We start from the raw sequence: 24,770 nt of genomic DNA on the forward strand, positions 1-24,770 counted from the left end.
GCTTCTGCTGCTGATTGCCACTAAATGATAGAAGGGAACCTGATGATGTAATGAAAGAGTGAACAAAGTAGTGGTGGAAACAAGAGGTGCTGGGGGTTCCCAAAGGGTGCAGGAGCAGTATGCAGGAGTATGACTGCTGGATTCTGGCAAATACAGAAGTAGCAGCTGCTGTGTCTCTGCCATGGGACACACTTTGATAAGGACATCAGGTCTTCATCCCTTATTCCAGGGGAATTCAGACATTTCAGCATGAGGGTCCCATTGTATATCTGACATGGTGTTGAGGGTCAGAAAATAAATAAATAATACATGGAGAACCGATGTGCTGACAGTTGGATTGACTACAATAAGAGGGTGGGGGTGGAAGAAGGAGGGGAACAGAGGGCAAAACTGACTTGCACATGAAGAGGAGGAATAGATTTTGAAGAAGCATCAAGCAACCTATGATGTAGTTTCTGCTCTGTTTTAAGTTTAACAAACTTTATATTTATATTCCAGGTCTTGCAGCATTGGCATAAATCTCATTCAGCCATTAGAGGTGCTGAATGTAATGCTATGTAATGTGACAATATCTTTCCATTACATTGCATTACATTCAGCACCTTTAATGGCTGAATGCACATATATTATTAATTATATATGGCTGAATGCACATATACCCAGAAGTACCGCAGATACTCACGAATAGTATGTGAAATTTTTGCCAAGTAATAAAGCTCCAATTCTCACTTCGCCTTATCTCCGGGTCAATCAGAGGGCAAAGCCTTTCAACTCTGAACAGTTTTGTTTCTCAAGCAGCAGACAGGCGCCAGGTTTCTCAAGCAGCATAAGAACAGCCCCACTGGATCAGGCCATAGGCCCATCTAGTCCAGCTTCCTGTATCTCACAGCGGCCCACCAAATGCCCCAAGGAGCACACCAGATAACAAGAGACCTGCATCATGATGCCCTCCCTTCCATCTGACATAGTCCAGGTCTAAAATCAGGAGGTTGCGCATACACATCATGGCTTATAACCCGTAAGGGATTTTTCCTCCAGAAACTTGTCCAATTCCCTTTTAAAGGCATCCAGGCCAGATGCCGTCATCACATCCTGTGGCAAGGAGTTCCACAGACCGACCACACGCTGAGTAAAGAAATATTTTCTTTTGTCTGTCCTAACCCTCCCAACACTCAATTTTAGTGGATGTCCCCTGGTTCTGGTGTTATGTGAGAGTGTAAAGAGCATCTCTCTATCCACTCTGTCCATCCCCTGCATAATTTTGTATGTCTCAATCATGTCCCCACTCAGGCATATCTTTTCTAGGCTGAAAAGGCCCAAACGCCTTTCCTTATAAGGAAGGTGCTCCAGCCCAGCAATCATCTTAGTCGCTCTCTTTTGCACCTCTTCCATTTCCACTATGTCCTTTTTGAGATGTGGCGACCAGAACTGGACACAATACTCCAGGTATGGCCTTACCATAGATTTGTACAGCGGCATTATAATGTGTGAAACTGCAGAAAGACTGTGGATTGGATTGCTGATGGGATATAAAAATAAATTATAAGTTCAGGTTTCTGTGAGGATTCTATAGAGAACTTTGAAATTGTGTTTTGCAGAAGTTCTTAATTTTCATCAAGGAAATAAGCTGATTGTACCCTTGACAGCTGCAGTGAATGTAGAAACATTTGTCCTCTTTGTTTTCCCTTGGCTGTTTGGTACCTTGGGGAAGTCCAAATCACCTTCATGGTTGAGTCCTTCCTTAAACTGATGCTGCATCTCAATTTTACGCATAAATCCAGTGGTTCTCAAACTCTCAGGGAGCTCTGCTCTGCCTCTGCAAAACCAGAAGTGGAGTGCAATTGCTGCCCTTTCACTTTTAGCAGGCTGGGGAGCCCTGCAGATAGTCCCGCAGGGCTCTCCACATCCCCGGGAGGCTGCTGCAGGGACTGGTGAGTACATTCCAGTCCCTGCAGCCCCCTTAGCAATGCAATCCTGGGGATTGCTCACAGCCTCCCCCCTGCCCTCACCTCTTAATGGGGCAGGGGCCAGGGCCCTCAGGCTGGGGTGTCGCAGTACCCCAGTTTGAAAAGCCCTGCATAAACCTAACTTCATCTGATGGTAATGACTGTTCCTGGCGTGACAACCTAAGTTGGTTTAGTAGTAATGCAAGTGCACTATAAGTCATTGGGCACTAGCAGATACTGCATACAGGTTGAGTCTCATTATTTGCAAGGATTCTGTTCCAAGAACCCACGTTGATGGCAAAAAACGCACTATAGCAAATCAATTTGAAAACCAAAGTCTCTTTGCTCCGGTGATTTAAAAACAACCTTGCTGACCTTTTGAAATGCACACAGAGGCCACCAGTCTCTCTCCAGAGAGACTGGCTTCACTAGGCGGCAGCAATCCCTCCCTTCAGCAGGAGCCCCAGCAAGGGGGAAAGAATGCAGAAGGTGATAATCGCTGCCATTTAGCCTTACTTCATGTGCTCAGGGGGAAGAGACTAGTGAAGCCTGCAGAGAGAATGATTGATGAATTGTCAGCCGACTGCCCTCTCTGGCATTATTAAATGACTGTTTTCCTTTAATTTAAAGGGCGCTTCTCATCAACTTTGAGATAGAAAAATCTGTGGGTACTTAGGTTATAACTGTAATCACTTGCACGACTGTCTCTCTGCAACAGTAAAAAACAGTTTTTTAAACTGTGATTTTAAAGGGGTGCATTTTTCCTCTTCTCCAGAAATCAGCGCATTCCTTCTCATTTGCAGGGGCCATTTGTGTTGAGTCAAATCTGTGTATAACACGGCTGGACCAGTATATGTGGTCCACAATTCCATGTCCAGTTAATGGGCTTGCGGTACTTGCTTATTATGTCCTGATATTATGGATAGATTTCAACTTGTTCAGGTTGAGGATGTGGACATGTTGCTTGGAGGGTTTGGGCTGATCAGTTGTTCTCTTGATCCTTGCCTTCCCTAGCCGCTTTGTAACAGGTTGAAGAGGGCTTGGCCATTTGGGTAGCAAATACAGTGATTACTTCTTTGGAAGAGGACAAAATGCCAGCAACTTTAAAATGAACAATTGCAAATCACTGATTAAGAAACCCTCCTTAGACTCAGCCACCCTAGAAAATTATTGCTCCCTAATTTTCTGTTTTAGGAGAAGGTTTCAAGAGGGATGTGGTGACCCCACTCAAGACTTGCCTAGAAAATAGTGGTTATCTTGACTCTTATCCATATGCGTTCTGAACTGGTTTTGTAACAGTTGCCGTCTCTCTGAGTTCAACTGGGAGATGACCTAGACCAGGAGCTAGACAGAGGGAATGCATTCCTGTTGTTTCTGCTAGGCCTTTTAGTGGCTCAGTAGTGTCACTAGGCAGGAGTGGCGGGTGTGGACTACACCTAGATCAGAACACTGGGGATGGGTTAGGTATCTCGTCTGTAGTGTAGGGAAAGTTATAATTATTTTGTACTCTACATGTTTTCATCTGCTGACTTCTGTCATCTTTAATAAGTGTGTATAAATATATGTTGATTAGAAAACCTATTATTTTCTGTTCTAAAATTTAATGTTTTAAGTAGTGTTTTTATAATGTTCTTCATAGATTTTAGACTACTGGGGGCCTAGCAAAAAGCTTTTGGGTGACATGAATTTGCTAAAAGATCTGAAAGAGTATGACAAGGACAACATTCCAGTAAGTTTTTGTTCATTTTTCTGTACATCTGTAGCAAAGTTTCTATAGGGTGTTCTTTTTTGCCTAATCTTCCAAAAAACTTCTCTCAAAGGCTATGCATTGCTTTTCAAAGGCTTTATGGAGAATACCATCTGAAGACTAAATGCAGATGGAGCACACTTTCAATAAATGTATAGGAAAAACCCAAGTCTTCATTTGGTTCCAGTCAGACATCAAAACTTGGAAGAGGAAAACTGTCATGTAGTTTCCTAGGCCAGTTCTGTGGTTTCTTATATAGTTACGCAAGAAATTGCTGCCTTTACAAAAGTTCACATTTTATACCGTCACATACCTGTTGCATGCGATCCAAATCTGAGAATTCTGTAAACTCATGCATACGACGAGACTGCTTTTCTATTTCCATTATCAATTTCTCACGTTTGGCCAGTAACTCATTTTCACCTTTACGTTTAGACATTTCAATAATCTACAAGACAATTGTAACACATTGAAAGAAAGGAAATTAGTGGCAGGCATCCATGGAAATAAATGTTTGCAATACTTTCTTACACAGATACCAAGAGCCACATTATACTGAAGGGCATAGTAGATGTGAGCTGGAATGCATCATGTGGACAAATAATGGACTATAAAATGGGACTGAACTGCAGAAGGGAAGCTTTAGGGCTGTCACCTGCCACTGTTCTGATTTCAACTGCTGCACCCCCCACGCTATTTTAATTAGAAAACAGTTCCACTGGCTTTCAGCTGAATTTTTTTATCCAATTGAAATAGCACAATATGCAGTCTGAGTCCTGAATGAGACCAATGTACCATGTGCAATAATCAATATTGCATCTCAGGGGAAGACACCTTGTGAAACCTCTTTGTCATCTGTTAATGTCTGGCATGAGGGGAAACAATCTGTGACAGCTATGCCTCCAGAAAAATTTTGAGTTGAGTTGAATCTGTATCCCCTCTTTCTCCCAGAAAGGGCACTCAAGGCAACTTACAAGAGGAAAAACATACAACAGTAATAAAACAATACAATTCACCTGAGTGTTCCTGGTAAGCTGTAAGCATGCAACTTGAAGCCAAGCATCATCTTCTAAACTGGAAGATGGTGATGACAAATAGCATCATCGCCAAACACAGCTAGATGTTGCTGCACTGCCACAGAGCAACCAAAGGAGTCCATGAAATGGCTTGGACCCCTTAGAGGAAATCTGCACTACATTCTTAGAATCTAAACCCTTCTTTCTCTTCCGCCTTGTTTCTGTCTTGCACCCCGAAATCTTCCCTTGCTTCCCTCAGTTTCTCTCGTAAGCCCAGCTAATCCCATCATGTTCTTTCTTCCCCCACATTTTCTCCCTCTTTGTCTGTCCCTTCTCTTTCTCAGGATTTCCTCTCTCCTCCTTGTAACCACTCTCTCCAGGACTCCATTGTATGAATTATTGTATAAAAGTTTGCTATAGTATTCCTCTTCTACAGAATAAATGTTAGTGAACTATGGGCACAATCCTACCCTGCGCTGGAACAGGCAAGTCTTGGCTTGCACTATATCCAGTGCAGGATTGTGGCCACAAGCGGCACAAGGAAACATTACCCCTTACCTCCGAGTAAGAGTCGCTTGCGCCTATGGGTCTCCTTGGACTTGCGCCACCTCTTGAGGTAGCACAAGTCTGAGAAGAGTGGATCTACTTGAAGCCTGTCCATTCTCCCCAGGAACAGGGGTTGGGATCCAGCATAACTGCTGGATACCAGCCCTGCCTCCCGCCCGCCCCTGGGGCCACTCACTGCCTGCCCCCGCCCAGGAATGCTTCCCTCCCGCTTCCTCCCTGCCTGTCTTTCTTCCTTGCGCTGGCCCAGCCGGGCCGGGCCGATGCAAGACTTGGCGGGGAAACTGACAGAGAGGCTGGATTCAGCCTCCATGTGTCGGCGCATCTCCTTGCACCGATGTGGCTTCCTCCTGAGGAGGTGCAAACGTGCCTTATGGCACGTTTGCAACACTCCTGGGCCTGCGCAAGGGACTTTTGCCGGGCCAAACCCGGGTCAGGATTGCGCTCTATGTCAATCAGATTCCATTTGAACCCGGTTTTTGAACACTTTTGCAAATTTTTGTGTGCCTTTATCATTGACTCTATTTTCCTTTCAGCACTGAACTACACAGTTGCACTACTGACACACAGTTGCACACAGACCATTACAATGGATTCCTGCACATGATTGTTTTTCCCATTTGTACATCTTACACGTTTTAAAACGCACTGCCAGTAACACATGCATGATTTTGACTGGCCTGTAACGTCAAAACTGAGCTACAGCAGATTTTGAAATCTGCTCTCAAATGTTTTCAGGTAGAAATTTTTCCCCCAGCACTATGAACTAAGGGCCAATCCTATCCAATTCACCAGCACTGAAGCAGCCACAATGCAGCCCTGAGGTAAGGGAACAAATGTTCCATTACCTTGACAAAGCTGCTGTGACTGCCCCCCCACAGCATGCTGCACACACTCAGTTGGCATGACTGCATCAGCACTGGAAAGTTGGATAGGATTGGGCCCTAAGGGGTAATTTTTCAAGCACTGGTGCATATGAAGGAAAAATACATATATATTTACATCGTCATTTTCATCAAAGACAGGATTAATATTCTGAGGCCATAGCAGGACAGTTGCATTCAGAGTCAAGTCTTCTGGTTCAAACAGATAAACATCTAGGAAGTAATTCATTCGCCGCTGGCATTCCTATGAAAGAAAGGAAATAGCTTCTGAACAAAACAGGAATCAGCCTTTGATGAAGAACAAGTCTAGTTGGTTATTACTTTCCTACCCAGATTGTGATGTGAATTATTGATTAGAGATCCTGCCATTCTCAAGTATGTGGTTTTTAAAAAATACAAATAGTAGTCATGGGAGGTGCAAGCAGGTACAGGATTGCAGCATATATTCAACCTTTTCCCTTCATTCCATGGTCCTCACAAAAATGACCCTACCCCATAGCTGCTATTGTTCTCAGAAGAGAAAATCCTTTTGGTTCCACTGGTATCAGACTCCCTGTGGCCATGACACTATTTAAGTTTTTTAAACACACACACACACACAGTTAATGTACAGTAATGTGTAATTTGGCCCCAGTGGGCACTTGGCTGTGTGCAAAAAGCAGAAGTTTGGCATTTTGAATTTGGAGATAGCATAACTCTTTATAAATTGGCTGAAGGTGCAATATCTTGGGGCACAGAGTCTACTTATTCTGGATCCACATATTCTGGATTGGTTCTGCTGACATCATATTAGTATTAAATGAGTTAGGGATTTCAGCCTACAGATGATGGTATTGAATATTTATTTTTCACATTTTTTTACCGCCCTTCCCCTAAAGAGCTCATGGAGTTTATATAGTTGCTCCCCTCCCTTTATCCTCATAACAGTCCTGTGAGGTAGGTGAGGCTGAGAGAAAGTGACAGGCCCATAGTCACCCAGGAAGCTTCATGGCTGAGGGGGGATTTGAACCTGGATCTTCCAGGTCTGAGTCCACCTCCCAAACTACTACACCACCCTGGCACTCTGGCTGAATATGAAGCGGGAGCTGAAACACACAATAAACTAAGGTCTGGAGTAGGAGAAATAAATATGGTTGATCATATAGCAGCATGGGAGAGATGAATGTACTTCTAGAAACTAGAAGATGGGTAGTACTAGGCACAGAAGGGAAGCTGGGAGAAAGGATTGTTTCAGTTGGAGGGAGAACAGAGGAGATAAAAGGCGCAATGGATGAGTTGAGCCAAACATGGGAGATGTCAGTGCAGATGTTGGTGGGGAGGCTTCTCCAGCCCTTAGTATGCCTAATAATAATAATAATAATAATAATAATAATAATAATAACAACAGTTATTTATATACCGCCTTTCTTGGTCTTTATTCAAGACTTTATTCAAGGCGGTTTACATAGGCAGGCTTTATTTAAATCCCTTATTAAATAGGGATTTTTACAATTTGAAAGAAGGTTCTTTCTTTCAAGAACCACTACATTCAAGGTGTTTCGTTCCGATCTGGCTTCACATTCTGGCCTCCATCCTCCCACGCTCAGAGCAGATGGAATGGCTCGGCTTCAGCTTGTCAGCTGCTTCAAGGTCGCAGTGGCCTCGAACTGGCGACCTTGTGGATGTTATCTTCAGGCAGACGGAGGCTCTACCCTCTAGACCAGACCTCCTGCCCTCTAGACCAGACCTCCTGCCTCTAAGGGCATAAAACATGACTTCTGGTTTCCTCCGTGAAACTGAAAGCGACTTTTTTGGCCCTCTGAGGGCTTTCAAGGCTTTCAGAGGGTTGGAGAGGCAGCACACAACTTCCCCGCCCTCAGACCACACCTCTGGGGGAAAGGCCTCAGACCGGTGCACTGGCTGACTGAGTGCTGTGGAGGGGCACAGCGAGGGGGTGGGTGGTAGCCTGGTGCCACCTCCCCAAGCCTGGTGCCTGAAGCACTTGTTCCCTTGCCCCCCTCAGATATGCCACAGAGAGATAGACTACTGCAGAGAAAAAAGTGGCAAGAATAAATTTCAGTTGTATGAAAATCTGTACATGTGGTTCAGAGGCATTTCAGCCACCCCTCTAAAATAAACACGCAGAGAAGAATTTTGTGCATAAATATGAACAAAAACAAAAGTATAAGTATAGGCTACAGTTCTAAAGATCCATTTTCAGAAAGGACATGTGTGTAAATACAATGAAATATATTTATGATGGTGCACTATCTGTATCTGGAAATATGCTCCAATGACTAGACATTGGCTCAGTTTTGCATGTAGCTGGATTGAAATTAACATTTCCTCTCCTAATCTATATTTTTCATAAAAGAAAAAAAACCCCTCTAAAAGAATATAACTTACCTTGATCCTTTCATACAATTTATGGATCCCTACAGTTTTAGCCTTGTCTATATATACTATACTTTCCATCATTTCTTCTGTTGTTTCAGGAACTTTTAATGCACGTTCTTTAATGGTTTCAAATTCATTGCATATCCTGAAAAAATATTATATCTTAATACAAGCTTAAATATATGAAAGATTTAATTGAGTCACACTTGTTAGGTCATAAATTTTATTAACTATTCTAACAGAAGAAAAAAATAAAATCTCCACCCTCCCCAGAAGGGAAGGTAGCTGACATTAGGAAAATTCAGGCAGGCTAGTCAAGGAGGGCAAATCAGAGGGTATTCAGCACTAATCCCCCAGTCATGCTGAATAAGTTTGCAAGAAAACTATCAAAACCTGCAAAGCGGAGATGTTCAATGAGCAATGTAAAGAAAGGATACTGCAACTATTTCTGAGTAACACTCTACAAAGAGTCTAGAGCAGTGGTTCCCAAATTCGTTGGAGTGATTTGGGAACCACCTAAGTGTTTGCGGGAGAGGGGCATGGCAGCAATGTGATCTTCAGGATTGCATCGCTGCAAGGGATGAAGGGCTTCTCTCTGTACTTACCTATGTCAGGGCAGACCTCCTGGGAGGTGTAGGGAGCCCGTGGAGTCTCCAAAAGTGTAAAAAATGTGATTGGAAAACATTTCCGTCCCTGGCAGCAGTACAATACTGGGGACCTGCAAGGTACTCCCTTTAAGAGGGAATGCCCTGATTCCAGTTAACCTGGTGAGTTGCAACCCACCAGTTTGAGAACCACTGATGTAGAGCAATGGTTCTTAAAGTTCTACTTGGAGAGGCCAAGAAATTGGCAGCAACGTGATCACCATGATGGTGCTGCTTCTGGAAGAAAAGGGATTTTTTTAACTTACTTGGGGGTTGCTATGGCTCTCCAGAGGGCCTCTAGTGGATCCCTGTGCCTCCAAAGTACTGAAAAACGAAAAAAAAAACCTCTTCAAAATGTTTTCATTGCAAAACCAGAAGTGGATTTTTTCCTTTTACAGTATTCTGGAGGCTCATGTAGGGCTGCAGAGAGGGCTATAGGCTCCCCACAAGGTTAGTTTAAAAAATCCCTTTCCTTCCCAGCAGCAAGCGATCATGGCGGATCATGTTGCTGCCAATTTCTTGGCCACTCCCCTTAAGGTGGAGAGAAGAGCATTGTTAGAGAAAAAAGAATTATATTATGCTATATGGAACCTCCATTTTAATTTCACTTTCAACTGATTACAAAAAAGCAATGTCTCCGCAGTAATAGAGCTTACCATAGAACAGTGTTTTTCAAACTGTGGGTCAGGACCCAATAGGTGGGTCACAAGCCAATTTCAGGTGGGTCCCCATTCATTTCAATATTTTATTTTTAATATATTAGACTTGATGCTCCCATGGTATGTGACTCCATTTGGGGAGATGTTACAAATCTATTTTTAACAAGCTACTATGTATATGCTTTTAACAATGTTAGTAAATGGGACTTACTCCTCGGTTAGTGTGGGTAGAATTGCAGCCTAGGATTGTGAAAAATTTTCCTGCTTGAAGATGTCACTTCCGGTCATGACATCACTTCCAGTGGGTCCCGATAGATTCTCATTTTAAAAAGTGGGTCCTGGTGCTAAATGTGTGAGAACCACTGGCATAGAAGCACCATATTGCCAGTGCCTTCTGATGTACCAGTACAGAAGCAAGTCTAGTTCTTCATGCTGGAGAGAGGAGATGCAGTGACCCTTGCACCATCACAGGAAGCCTGGTCCCTGATTTTATGCTGTACTGGCGCTATATAGTATAGCAGAGCACAAGATCACAGCAGTGATTGTCAGTGCACAGCAGTAAAGAACTCATAGGGTTCTTCAAATGAATCATACAAAGGGCAAAATTAATAGTCCTAAGCATGAGGCAACAGCTTCTTTAATGCAAGAGATTATCTGCAACAAGACATTTACTCACATTTCATTTTCTTCTTTATGCCTTGCAGCTATTGTGTCCAGCAATTTATCTGCAAAGCCTCTTGCTTTGTCAACCAAACCTTGCTTCAGATCATCACAGTCTAAACGCACCATTGGGAAATGAGCCATCATTGGTAAGCTCATTATTTCCTTTGCTAGAGTGAAAAATTCATCTATAAACTGCAAAACAATTTTGTGTTTGTTAGTTTCAGCTGCATGCTTTGATAAGAATACTAAACTTTATTTGCTACATTAATCTATTTAAAAACTTTTGATCTATTAAAACGTTCCTCCTAATTGACTGTTTTTTGTACAAGAAGTTACATAAAACATGGGGACAGGTTCCATCTTACAAGAAGTATTTCCCTGGCTCACAGACATACAAAATGTTTTTTTCTTACATGCCTCCTGCAATATGCGTGTGCACAAGTATAAAACAAGAATATATTTTCTTCAAAATTGCTGCCTTTATTTCCATGCAAATACATGCCCATTTATAGCCCAATCCTATCCACACTTTCCTGGGAGTAAGGCCCATTAATGAGACTTTTTTCTGAGTAGACATGCATAGGATTGGGCTGTTAATTGATATAATTTAATTTAATTGATCATAAAACTGATAATAATAATAATATAATAATATAATATACAGTATTTATATACCGCCTTTCTTGGTCTTTATTCAAGACTTTATTCAAGGTGGTTTACATAGGCAGGCTTATTAAATCCACGCAGGGATTTTTACAAATTGAAAGAAGGTTCTTTCTTTCAAGAACCACTACATTCAAGGTGTTACACTCCGATCTGGTTTGACATTCTGGCCTCCATCCTCCCACGCTCCGAGCAGATGGAACAGCTCAGCTGCAGCTTGTCAGCTGCTTCAAGGTCGCACAGTGCCGGTGGCCTCGAACTGGCGACCTTGTGGATGTTAATCTTCAGGCAAATGGAGGCTCTACCCTCTAGACCAGACCTCCTGCCCTGATCAGCTAAGATTTCAGGGAGACAGCCATACATTACATATAACCTTTAAATTAAAATAGCCCCAAATGCATTAATTATTAAACATTGGGAACAAAATCTGATGAAGTAGTAGACAATAGTCTATCAAAGCTTATGCTTCAATAAATTTGTTACAGTGCAATCCTATGCCTGCCTAAGAAGAAAGTCATACTGGCCACTGCCTCTTCACACAAGCATGCACATAAGCATGTGAACTGACTAACCCTGCCATCTGCCTACAAACTGGCTTACTGGCTAATGGGAAGGTGGAGCAGATCCACAACTGACTTCCTGGTTCAAAACATCCTGGTTCTGGTTCTGGTTCCTGGTTCAGAACATCCTGGTTCTTCACTATCACTGTTTCAAACATTTTCCAGATGCTCTGACACTCAACCCTGAATCAGGTACTAAGCATCCATGAATCTTAAAATGGTGCCAGGGATGAATAAGGACAGTACACTGCAGCTGCTGCTTCCTTCCACCACCCAATAAACCATGGGGATGCTGACTGGACAATGGAAGAGAGCAATGGCAGTAGACCTTCATCCTCCACCGTTTCCAATATCATTTTAAACTTCCCAAGTGTAATGAAAATGTGAAAGATCCCTCGAGGAGATAGGGTGTGGTGTCAACAGTGGCCACTTGCTCTGGCACGAAAGTATGGGGTTAAAACCTAGGCTTTGAGCAGTGGATGTGCTGCACAGCTGTAGCCACTAGAGGCAGCCAGGTCTTTACAAGGATAAAAGGAGCACCTGCAGCCGTGAGAGTGGGTGTAAAAGGAAGGAGTTTGGAGAGACAGAGAGCAAGAGGAAGGAGCTTGGAAGAAAGAGGACAGGCTGACTGACTAAACAGAGATGCTGAAGATTAGTGTGTAGTTGCCATGCCCAAGAACTGCTGAGGATCAAGGTGTTGCTGTGGTGAAAAGCTGCTGGTGGGAGAGGGAAGGAAGGAGGACCTCTGCAGGTTGAACAGGCGAGCCACACTTGTGGTGGGGCAGTACCTAGCAGTGCTTTCAGCAGAATTGGGGCCATTCTGAGTGAAGAGGCACTAATTAGCTTAAAGTGGACATAGCTCCTGTAGGTGAAGCTTGGACCAGGAATCTGGCAAAGCACAGTGCCTCCATGCCTGACAGTACATCAGGAGCAAGTCATCCATGAATTTTTAAATGTCACTAGAGAAGAAGATGGCCTGCTTTGTGAGGCAGGGTAAACAAACAGGGGTTAACATTTGTGTCAGTTAAGACAAAAGTGTTGGCATGAGAGGAAAAGTTAAACATCTTCCAGAATAATATTTCCAAAACAAAAAAACTGCAAAAAATTCTAATCATGCGTATCCTGCACCATGTTTTGCTTGCCGCAACATACAGGGTATGAAGTGTTAGGATAGTTCTCTATCTCCTGGAATCCCAATATTTAGTATACACATAGCCCAAGACATCTTATCTAAAAAATATCTGACAATAAGGCATTTGTAATTTGATGGAGAGGAGTAAAAATGTCTTTGTTTTCAAGCATTGTTATTAACTAGGGTGTCTTGGACTACATGTAATAAATATCAGGTTTAAGGATACTCAGGGTATACCTCAAAATGGTACAACCATTTGAGGAGAAATGTACAATCACACTGTACAACTATCATGTTTCCACTAAGCAGAAAAATGAAAGATGTACATGTGTAGTCCAGGACAACATGATTACTACAGAAATCTGAAAATGAGACATCTGTACATCGTTCCCTCAAAACTGATAACTACATGCACCAAAATTGCAAAGATGCCGCTATGTTAACAAGAAAGTTGAAATGTGGGGTACATGTCATCTAATTATGTATCTTTTAACGGAACTCAAACATAGAGCTAGTCAAGCCACATATAGGACAGAGTGTTGAGTTATGGAAATTTCATTTATCTTTTATGAAACTGAGGGTACAATCCAGCTCCCAGGATGGGCCAGCACAAATCCTTTGAGCTGGCCCAGAGGTGTCACAAAAGTGCCATAAAGCACTTTTGCACCACCATTTGAGGAACGAGGCACATGCAAGCCCTGCTCAGCTAGCAGAAGGGTAAGGCTACGCTTGCCAAGGCAGGCTCGTGCAAGAGTTTGGGGAGGGTGGGGGGAAGGCAGGAAGGAGGAATTCCAGGGTGGGAGAGGGTGGGCAGCAGCCAAGCAAGAGGTGGGACCAGGATCCGGCACTTATACCAGATCCTAACCCCGGTCCCAGGCAGCCCGGAGTAGCCCTGGGCTTCTCAGATCTGCACCACTTCAGGAGGTAGTGCAGATCCAAGCAGCCCCATTAGAGCTGCTGCGGCATTACCCGGGGTAAGGGGACTGAATTCCTCTTGCCCCAGGTTGAGCTGCAGGCAGCCCCAACCCTGTGTTGGATATGGGGCAGGTCAGTCGACCTCCCCATTCCAGCGTGGGTTAGGATTGGGTTGTGAATCAGGTTTGGATTTGGGGATGGGAGAGTGATAAATTCTAGTAGTAGCCAAGAACTTGTATCTGTGCTGGCATAACAAAAGCTGGTTTTGCTAGTAAACCGTATGTGAAAAATACCTCTGTATACTCATCAAAAGAATGCTCCTCAGCTATAAAAGTTCTTATACGTTCATCGGCAGTACCATCTGCTAGCCAGCCGTAGTTCTCAACTGCAAAGCAACAATCAATTAAAAGTTACACTGTTCTATTTCACAAGATTAGTTTAATATTTTTATCTTGCAAAGCTCAGTTTTAAATCTCTCACCGTAACTATCATAATGGGCTTTTGCACCTTTCAAATTCTCATAAATTACTTTCCTCAGTATAGTTGATGCCCAAGTTATCACATGATCAGGAAGTTCAGTGTCAATAGTTGTAGCTGTGGTCCCGGTTCCTAACCAAGAATGTATTGTTTGGACATTCTATGCAGAAGACATAAGAGTTATCAATGGCCTTTGAGAAATATTTTAACATATAGATTTGTGTTAGACAATCCTTAAAGCAGGTTTTTAAGAAAAAATAACCAGTTATGGAATTAACACTTTAACAATGATGATTTCTTCTATGTACATTGGTTTGCATTGATCAACATGAAATACCCTAATCTGATTATGGTCACCCCTACCCTATGCTTCCCAGTGCCTGCTGCAGCAGTGGTGCCAAAGTGGCTACTGCTGTATCCAGCAGGCACTGGGAAGCCTTTGGGAGTCTCCTCGGGGGAAGGGGACTTTCGTCTCCTCCCCCCCCCAGGGAAAGCCCAAAGCCCCACAATGGGGCTTCTCAAGTATGTGCCAACTTTTCAGTCCGACACGGAGTTCAGGATACAGCAGAGCAGATCTCTGCCAGACCCACCCACCCCAGAATATCAACTATTAAGTGAAAGTAAATCCTACTGAGTTTAATGGAATATAGTTCCACGCACTGAGATAGATGAGTGGAAGGAAGTTCACAAAAGCAAAATTCCCCATACCATCCTCATAATAGCACTCCTCAAAAAACCACTCCTGAGAGTCAAGGGAGCTTCTCGAACTGGGTAGTATGGGGCACAAAGTACTGTAGGAAAAAGAGGGGGGAAATCACCTCCTCATGTGTAAGCAGAAGTGCTTTCCATGTGCACAAGAGCCACTTAGCTTAATATAAACTATTTAATCTTTTGCATTCTCAGAGATGCCACTACGGTCATCACCTGGTGTGAGAGCTCACTGTGTCACCTCTGTGACAGGATACAGGACCTCCTCCTGTATCAAACCATATAGAATAAATTACAATATCATACACACAACCTAAATGCAGTGGCATCATGAGGGATGGTGGAACACCCATTAATTTTATTTATTTAAATATATAACAGTATAGGTCACCCAACAAATCATAACCAACAAAAACCCAGTGGCCAACTTGATGACACTCAGCCAACTGAATAAGAGTTCTCATATTAGCCCTGATACATGGAAATGAGAGCTGACTCATACTAACATCTTATTGGTTCCCTGCTGTATCATAATAAAAACCTCATTGGCTCTTGGAACAATCAGTCTCATTGGTCAGTTTTCAGTTAAGAAAAACCATTTTTTGTTACATAAGGCAGTTGTATTTTCATTTTCTGGTTACTTGGTTATAACAACTGATAGAATAAAAATAATTCAACAGGGTTTGTTTCATTGCATTATACATGGAATTACCTTTCCAATGTTATATAACATATTGATATTATTTATAAATATAAATTTTCCAAAGATTTCCAAAATTTTAGCCACTAGTAGTGTCAGCCCCCCAAGGGTGTCACCTAGCATAGTCCGCACCCCCCTGCATCCCATAATGACACCACTGTGCATTCTTACATATTTATGAGATAAAATAGTAGCAGATTAAGCTGAACCTGCAGAGTCTGTGCAATCAAAGTAACTATATGCAAAATAGAAGCCTCCAGATCTTTAAAGCTTGGATAGAAGTCCATTTTCTCATCATCAAAAGTCAGTTCCATTTTAAACTGGGGCAGCCACCTCTGGTCATCAAGATCAAACAGTTTCACATAAGCCTCAACAGTTCTTTTCAACAACTCCTTCAGCTAGAAAAAGATCACATATTGATTTTATTACACATAACAAGGGAAAAAAATCCATTCACCTAGTTCTCATCACAGCAAATTCATAAAAATACACTAGTATGTATAATTTATTAATAACAGGAGGTCATTTTCTACCTGTATGCCTCTACTGCCCTTGTTTAACATCTCTTCTTTCAATATCATTGGAGTTCAACTGTATTATTTCAGGTTATATAAAATGCAATTATTTAAATTTAGAAAAATACATACAAACTTAGGTCATGATCAACACAAACTACCCCCAACATTCCCATGGGTACAGCTATCCCCATAGAAGGAGATCCTCATAACATTCAATGTAGCCTTTTTTATTCTCCCTTTAGCCTCAGATATGCAAGTTACTCCTGCTTCTAGGCCAAAGGGATGAAAAGAGTGCATGGGTGGTTATACATATAGATAAATGTACTGACTACCCATCCATGGCCAGCACAATGCAATCCTGACTGGGGATGGAGGAAGGACAGACCATGCCCTTACTATGAGCAGTGAGGTTGCAAAGTTTGCAGACGACACCAAACTTTTCCAAGTGGTGAAGACCAGAAGTGATTGTGAGGAGCTCCAGAAGGATCACTCCAGACTGGCAGAATGGACAACAAAATGGCAGATGCGCTTCAATGTCAGTAAGTGTAAGGTCATGCACATTGGGGCAAAAAATCAAAACTTTAGATTTAGGCTGATGGGTTCTGAGCTGTCTGTGACAGATCAGGAGAGAGATCTTGGGGTAGTGGTGGACAGGTCGATGAAAGTGTCGACCCAATGTGCGGCGGCAGTGAAGAAGCCCAATTCTATGCTTGGGATCATTAGGAAAGGTATTGAGAACAAAACGGCTAATATTATAATGCCGTTGTACAAATCTATGGTAAGGCCACACCTGGAGTATTGTGTCCAGTTCTGGTCGCCGCATCTCAAAAAAGACATAGTGGAAATGGAAAAGGTGCAAAAGAGAGCGACTAAGATGATTACAGGGCTGGGGCACCTTCCTTACAAGGAAAGGCTACGGCGTTTGGGCCTCTTCAGCCTAGAAAAGAGACGCCTGAGGGGGGACATGATTGAGACATACAAAATTACGCAGGGGATGGACAGACTGGATAGGGAGACACTCTTTAAACTCTCACATAACACCAGAACCAGGGGACATCCACTAAAATTGAGTGTTGGGAGAGTTAGGACAAACAAAAGAAAATATTTCTTTACTCAGCGTGTGGTCGGTCTGTGGAACTCCTTGCCACAGGATGTGGTGACAGCATCTGGCCTGGATGCCTTTAAAAGGGGATTGGACAAGTTTCTGGAGGAAAAATCCATTACGGAGTACAAGCCATGATGCGTATGTGCAACCTCCTGATTTTAGAAATGGGCTATGTCTGAAGGCCAGATGCAAGGGAGGGCACCAGGATGAGGTCTCTTGTGATCTGGTATGCTCCCTGGGGCATTTGGTGGGGCCGCTGTGAGATACAGGAAGCTGGACTAGATGGGTCTATGGCCTGATCCAGTGGGGCTGTTCTTATGTTCTTATATTTGTGCAATTAGAAAAGTCAGCATTTTTTCACAAAGGTTGTCAATTCCTTACAAGCACAGAATCTTTGGTGCAGCTTTTTATTTATTAATTTAAATTACTGTATTTATAACTTGCCTATCTGCTGCAACACCAAAGCAGCATTTAATCTGAGATTTATTTATTGAAAAATATTCAAAAACTTACCTAAAATGTTGCAATTTTATCCAATAATACAAAAGCAGGAGCCTCACTTTTGCACTTATATACTTATTCTTCTTCACACATTTTTGTGTCACCACATTCATTGTTCTCATGTAATTCTGACATCACCATATGTGGCAAAACACCAGGGATTTGCTAAACCTACTCTCTTGGCCATAGCACAGGGCTCTGTTCAGTGGGGTATACATTCCATAATTTTGTATTTCTAATGATGTGAGCAACGCTGTACAACATCTAACAGCTAAGAACTCCAGTTACTTCTCTGCAGTAGCCTGGAATTTATCTTTTCAGACAAATTCCACTGCAGAGTCAGAGGTTTATAGAACAATTCAGCACTCATATAAATTGATAGTAATGTTTCCAATTATATTAAAGTAATCAAAATCCTCATTAAGAGATTACATAAAATTCCAGAAACACTACTAGTTAACTGATGCAGAACTATTTTATTTTGCTTTCTATAACACACATTTATTATATTCTACTAGCTGTTTTTCTAGTAAAATTCATTTCTAGTTGTCAGAAAACAATTAATGTGATCACATACACACACACACCCTGATCCAGTGAACTCTTGTAAGCACATTGTTTCCAATCCACACACAACAAAGTTCTACCTCCATGCAAGAGTATTCCCATGTTTTTAAACATAGGGCAGCTAAAAGTACATTCTTCTCTAGAGAAAGGCTTCAAAATGCAAATGATTGAGGAAGACACAAGAACTCCCAAATTGTACTGATGCACATACGGGATTCTGAACTGAACAAGAAACTTCCACTGAATTAAGAAGTGAGGTTTACCTGATTAGACATAAGGGTGGCCACACAATTGTAGAAGGAATCAATTTTGTCTGACTTTACACCCTCTAGTGCTTCATTTCTGGTAAAGAGATTGATAACACGTGGGTACCATGTGCTTAATATCTTTTCTTCTGTTTTTAGGCAATTTATAGACACATCATTCTGAAGGGATTCACACTCAACTGGTCCTCTAGACCTGCATATCAATAAAATAAGTCTGATCTGAAAAAATGAAACTGCATTACACAAAGTCAACCATTTTGGAATCATAGAAAAAAATACACATCAATATGCAAATAGAAAACTGGCATTTTAGTATTTATGCATTAAGATACTAGATCCACATTTGGAGGAAAAAAGATCAGGAGTTTTCATAAGAAAATTCAATTAAAAAAGGAAATAGGAAAAAACAGCATGGTAATATAAGCACATAGATATTTCACAGTAACCATCGGATGTCTTCCACATTAAGGAATTAATGTGACACATTTGTTAGATATTGACATAAGAACAAACGGAAGCTTCATGACACAGTATATCTAACTGCAACTATTAATATATTCTAAATTTAGAACACTCAAATAACAATGTAAGTTTTACCTGAAACCCGAAATATCTACTACAAGTAACTTGGAAAAAGTTTTGTAACCAATATCCAGTAATATCCTTAGAGTTGGATGGAGAATATGTAAATTTGCAAAAATCTGTTTTCTGGCTTGTACAAAGCTATCATGCCAAGGACTGGAAAAGTCTAGCCCGCTGGAAAGATAAATGAAGATATTAATCAGAAGTTAATACAAGACAATATAATACTCCATGCCTCTTATCAGTGATACTTCCCAGTCTAAAAACTAGCAGTCTAGTTTTAAGACATTCACTTTCTTGCTTCAGGAAACAACACTTCTCTTTACAAAGCTATGACGTAGAACAGGGGTCCCCAAACTATGGCCTGTGTACCACATCTAGCTCATATAGCTCACATTTTTATCTATTGACTATAACAGAACTTACTTCTGAGTAGACATGCATAGAATTGGGCTGTTAGTTTCCATTTGTAGAAGAGAAGCTTAGCATACAAGTCATTCTACCTTCCATGGTGATATTATAGCACAGTGGTTCTCAGACTGGTTCTCACTAGCCTGAGAACAAATGCCATTGCCCCCTTAAGGGGTAGGAAAAGGGGTAAGGCAGAGATGAGATCCCCAGGATTTAGAGGCTTTTTAAACATACCTGAATCCTTGCCAGTGTATATGGGGTGCTGGGAGCCCCACAGAGCCCTCTGCAAGGCATCCTGCATCTCTCAATATTGACAAAATGGAATTGCAACCCACTTCCTGGTTTTGTCATTGCAACCTGGAAGTGAGTTGCAATCCCATTTTGTCAATGTTTAGAGGTGCAGGGAGCCTTGCAGAGGGCCCCGAGGGACTCCCCGCAGCCCCCGGACACCGGCAGGGACTCAGGTATATTTTTTAAAAGTCCCTAAGTCCCCTGCAGCAGTGTAATCCTAGGAACTGTGTTGCTGCTCTCCACCCCGCCCCCACAAAGACTTACTCTGGTTCTCAAACTCTCTGAGAGTCTGAGAACCAGTGTTATAGCATATAATTTTGTCATAGGTATTATCTTGCAAATAATATGCAAAAAATGCAGTATGTCCTATATGCCTGGGGTCACTCCAGTTCCTGTTGCATGTCATTCCAAATAAGGCTGCCAGGCCCACACCTGGATATGATGCCTATACCTTTAAAAATGACTTGCCCAAAGTTGTAGCCACTGCACCTCATGCTTTGTTTCTTGTCCACTCTCAGAGCCCAATCCTGGGCTTGACGCGCCGGCTTATCACAGGTGTGCACTGTCACAAACATGCCGTAAGGAACGTTTGTGAGGCTTACTGCTGGGCGAATGCCCGTGCTAGCCCAGTGCTGGCCGGTGCTAGTAAGCCACGGTAAGGTAAGTGGAGGCAGGGAGGAGGTGTTGCGGGAGGCAGGAAGCAGGGAGAGGGCAGGCAGGAGGCGTGACTAGGGAAGGGAGCGGGGAGGGAGGGAGGAGGGTTAGTGGAGCAGAAGTCTACTGGATCCAGAGCGTTTGTGTGGGGCTCGACGCCCAACACGAACACTCTTACTTCACCACCGACCTTTTGGTCAGCAGTGAATCGAGTAGCCCCATTCCGGGTTACCTCCCTTACGCAGGAGAAGGGGACAAATGTCCTCTTCTCCTGAGGTGCCGCCCACGGCTGCCATTGGTGCACAGGATGCAGCAGCAGCAGCCTTTTTGGTGCCGCCACAGCCGCATGCCACAAGAGCTCAGGATTAGGCTGTCATTCCTCTATTTTTTGTAGCAAGTAAGATTCTTATTCCACACTCAGGACTTTAGTGGATTTGACAATACAGCTGTGATCTCCAGGCAGGGACATGGCAACCCTGTTATCTAAAGAATATATTCCCATAACTTGTGTTAATTTCCAACTACCCTTTTCCTGTTTCAGCTGCTACGATTTCAACCAGGAACCAGTTGATTATTTATTCAAACTGAATAGTTACACAGGTAGACTAGTTAAGCAATGTTTGAAGAGTCTTGTCTTTAGAACATAAGAACAGCCCCACTGGATCAGGCCATAGGCCCATCTAGTCCAGCTTCCTGTATCTCACAGCGGTCCCACCAAATGCCCCAGGGAGCACACCAGATCACAAGAGACCTCATCCTGGTGCCCTCCCTTGCATCTGGCCTTCAGACATAGCCCATTTCTAAAATCAGGAGGTTGCACATACGCATCATGGCTTGTACTCCGTAATGGATTTTTCCTCCAGAAACTTGTCCAATCCCCTTTTAAAGGCATCCAGGCCAGATGCTGTCACCACATCCTGTGGCAAGGAGTTCCACAGACCGACCACACGCTGAGTAAAGAAATATTTTCTTTTGTTTGTCCTAACTCTCCCAACACTCAATTTTAGTGGATGTCCCCTGGTTCTGGTGTTATGTGAGAGTGTAAAGAGCATCTCTCTATCCACTTTATCCTTCCCATGCATAATTTTGTATGTCAAAATCATGTCCCCCCTCAGGCGTCTCTTTTCTGGGCTGAAGAGGCCCAAACACCGTAGCCTTTCCTCGTAAGGAAGGTGCCCCAGCCCAGCAATTATCCTAGTTGCTCTCTTTTGCACCTTTTCCATTTCCACTATACCCTTTTTAAGATGCGGCGACCAGAACTGGACACAATACTCCAGGTGTGGCCTTACCATTGATTTGTACAACGGCATTATAATATTAGCCGTTTTGTTCTCAATACCTTTTCTAATGATCCCAAGCATAGAATTGGCCTTCTTCACTGCCGCCACACATTGGGTCGACACTTTCATCGACCTGTCCACCACCACCCCAAGATCTCTCTCCTGATCTGTCACAGATAGCTCAGAACCCATTAGCCTATATGTGAAGTTTGATTTTTTGCCCCAATGTGCATGACCTTACACTTACTGACATTGAAGCGCATCTGCCATTTTGCTGCCCATTCTGCCAGTTTGGAGAGATCCTTCCGGAGCTCCTCACAATCACTTCTGGTCTTTACCACTCAGAAAAGTTTGGTGTCTTCTGCAAACTTAGCCACCTCACTGCTCAACCCTGTCTCCAGGTCATTTATGAAGAGATTGAAGGCACCAGTCCCAGGACAGATCCTTGGGGCACATGGCTTTTCACCACTCTCCATTGTGAAAACTGCCCATTGACACCCACTCTCTGTTTCCTGGTCTTCAACCAGGTCTCAGTCCAGGAGAGGACCTGCCCTCTAATTCCCTGACTGTGGAGTTTTTTCAGTAGCCTTTGGTGAGGGACCGTGTCGAACGCCTTCTGAAAGTCCAGATATATAATGTCCACGGGTTCTCCTGCATCCACATGCCTGTTGACCTTTTCAAAGAATTCTAAAAGGTTTGTAAGGCAAGACTTACCCTTACAGAAGCCATGCAGATTCTCCCTCAGCAAGGCTTGTTGGTCTATGTGTTTTGAGATTCTATCTTTGATGAGGCATTCCACCATCTTACCCGGTATAGATGTTAGGCTGACTGGCCTACAGTTTCCCGGGTTCCCCCTCTTTCCCTTTTTAAAGATCGGTGTGACATTTACTATCCTCCAATCCTCTGGTACCGTGGCCGTTTTGAGCGACAAGTTGCATATTTTAGTCAAGAGATCAGCAACCATTCTTCAATTCCTTAATAACTCTTGAGTGGATGCCATCAGGGCCCAATGACTTATTGATCTTTAATTTATCAATGAGGTCTGAAACATCCTCTCTTTTAACCTCTATCTGACTTAATTCCTTGGTCAGGGGGGGCTGTTTGGGCAGCGGTATCTGCCCAAGGTCTTCAGCTGTGAAGACAGATGCAAAGAACTCATTCAATTTCTCTTCCATCTCTAAGTCTCCTTTTATCTCCCCTTTCCCTCCGACACCATCCAGAGGGCCAACCGCTTCTCTGGCGGGTTTCCTGCTTCTAACATAATTGAAGAAACTTTTATTATTCCCCTTAATGCTGCTGGCCATGTGTTCCTCATAGTCTCTCTTGGCCTCCTGTATCACCTTCTTACATTTCTTTTGCCACACTTTATGTTCCTTTTTATTTTCCTCATTAGGGCAAGAATTCCATTCATGGAAGGAAGCTTCCTTGCCCTTTACGGCCTCTCTAACTTGGCTGGTTAGCCATGCAGGCACCCTCCTGGACTTAGTGGAGCCCTTCTTCCTTTGCGGTATACACTTCCGCTGGGCCTCTATTACTGTTGATTTGAGCAACCTACATGCTCTGTGTAGAGACTGGACTCTTTTTACCTTCCCTTTCAACCTCCTTCTAACCAGCTTCCTCATTTGAGGGAAGTCCGCTCATCGGAAGTCAAGGATTTTTGTGAGAGATTTGCCCGGTATTCTTCCCCCGACGTGCATGTTGAAACAGATCGCAGCATGACCACTGTTCCCCAACAGCTCAGTAACTGACATCTCTAACCAGGTCCTGAGTACTGCACAATATTAAAACCAGAGTCAACTGTCCTCTGGTGGGCTCTATGACTAGCTGCTCTAAGGCACAGTCCTTTAGCCAAGGAATCCTGTCTCCTTTTCGTGACCAGAACACAAATTGACCTAGTCAATATGAGGATAATTGAAGTCCCCCATGATTACAACCCTGTCCCTTCTTGTCACCTCTCTGATCTGTTTCCTCATTTCAAGTTCCCCGTCTGGTTTCTGGTCTGGAGGACGATAGTACGCCCCCAGTATTACATCACTCTTCAGGCCTGGTAATTTAACCCATATAGATTCTAAGGATTCGGACCCACCTTCAATCTCTACTTTGCTGGATTCTATCCCTTCCTTAAGATAAATGACCACCCCACCTCCAACACGCCCCTCCCTGTCCCTCCTGTAGAGTTTATAGCCCGGGATTGCGGTATCCCACTGATTCTCCGCATTCCACCAGGTTTCCGTTATGCCTACTATGTCAATGTTTTCCCTTGTCACCAGATATTCCAGTTCTCCCATCTTTGCTCGGAGACTTCTGGCATTTGCATAAAAGCATATGTACATGGAATGCCCCAGGATGGGCTGCTTATTAGCTCCTTTGTCTCCGCATCCTCTCACTGTGCCAAACTGTCTATCACATCCCATCACGCTACCATTCCCAATTTCTTCTCCTACTCTGCCTTTGTCTTGTTGTTCTCTAACCTCCCCATCCTCGTCCCATAGGGATGAGGAGTCCCGAACTGGATGCCCCTCGGCTCCTGTCAGCTTTCCCCCAGGGATCGGTTTAAAAGCTGCTCTGCCACCTTTTTAATGTTATGCGCCAGCAGTCTGGTTCCATTCTGGTTCAAGTGAAGCCCGTCCCTCTTGTACAGGCCCCGCTTGTCCCAAAACGTTCCCCAGTGCCTAACGAATCTAAATCCCTCCTCCCTACACCACTGTCTCATCCACGCTTTGAGACCCCTGATCGCCTGCCTAGCTAGCCTGCGCGTGGAACAGGTAGCACTTCAGAGAACGCTACCTTTGATGGCTTTCAGTTTCCTACCTAATAGCCTAAATTTGGCCTCCAGGACCTCCCAGCTACACTTGCCCACATCGTTGGTGCCGACATGCACCACAACCACTACCTCCTCCCCAGCACTATCTACTAGCCTGTCTAGACGAGAAGTGATGTC

At 43.3% G+C, this 24,770-nt stretch overlaps 1 protein-coding gene and 1 long non-coding RNA gene across 3 annotated transcripts in view; one reads left to right on the top strand and one right to left on the bottom strand.

The window, feature by feature from the left end:
• Positions 1-10,639, top strand: part of LOC136642183 (uncharacterized) — a 62,232-nt gene extending 51,593 nt beyond the window's left edge. For both annotated transcript variants that reach the window (XR_010793972.1, XR_010793973.1), the window contains one exon: positions 10,541-10,639. This is a non-coding gene — a long non-coding RNA (uncharacterized lncRNA). The remainder of the gene's footprint in view (positions 1-10,540) is intronic.
• The window catches only part of DNAH12 (dynein axonemal heavy chain 12), a 122,565-nt gene that overhangs the window by 88,053 nt on the left and 9,742 nt on the right, over positions 1-24,770 (bottom strand). Inside the window, exons 7-15 of the mRNA XM_066618473.1 lie at positions 19,209-19,367; positions 18,609-18,804; positions 15,864-16,052; positions 14,250-14,406; positions 14,063-14,154; positions 10,513-10,691; positions 8,543-8,678; positions 6,276-6,401; positions 4,007-4,141 (exon numbers count right to left, since the gene is read on the bottom strand). Coding sequence (XP_066474570.1) covers positions 4,007-4,141; positions 6,276-6,401; positions 8,543-8,678; positions 10,513-10,691; positions 14,063-14,154; positions 14,250-14,406; positions 15,864-16,052; positions 18,609-18,804; positions 19,209-19,367 — 1,369 coding nt within the window. The remainder of the gene's footprint in view (positions 1-4,006; positions 4,142-6,275; positions 6,402-8,542; positions 8,679-10,512; positions 10,692-14,062; positions 14,155-14,249; positions 14,407-15,863; positions 16,053-18,608; positions 18,805-19,208; positions 19,368-24,770) is intronic.

Source organism: Tiliqua scincoides, chromosome 2, assembly GCF_035046505.1.
Source record: "Tiliqua scincoides isolate rTilSci1 chromosome 2, rTilSci1.hap2, whole genome shotgun sequence".
NCBI lineage: Eukaryota > Metazoa > Chordata > Lepidosauria > Squamata > Scincidae > Tiliqua > Tiliqua scincoides.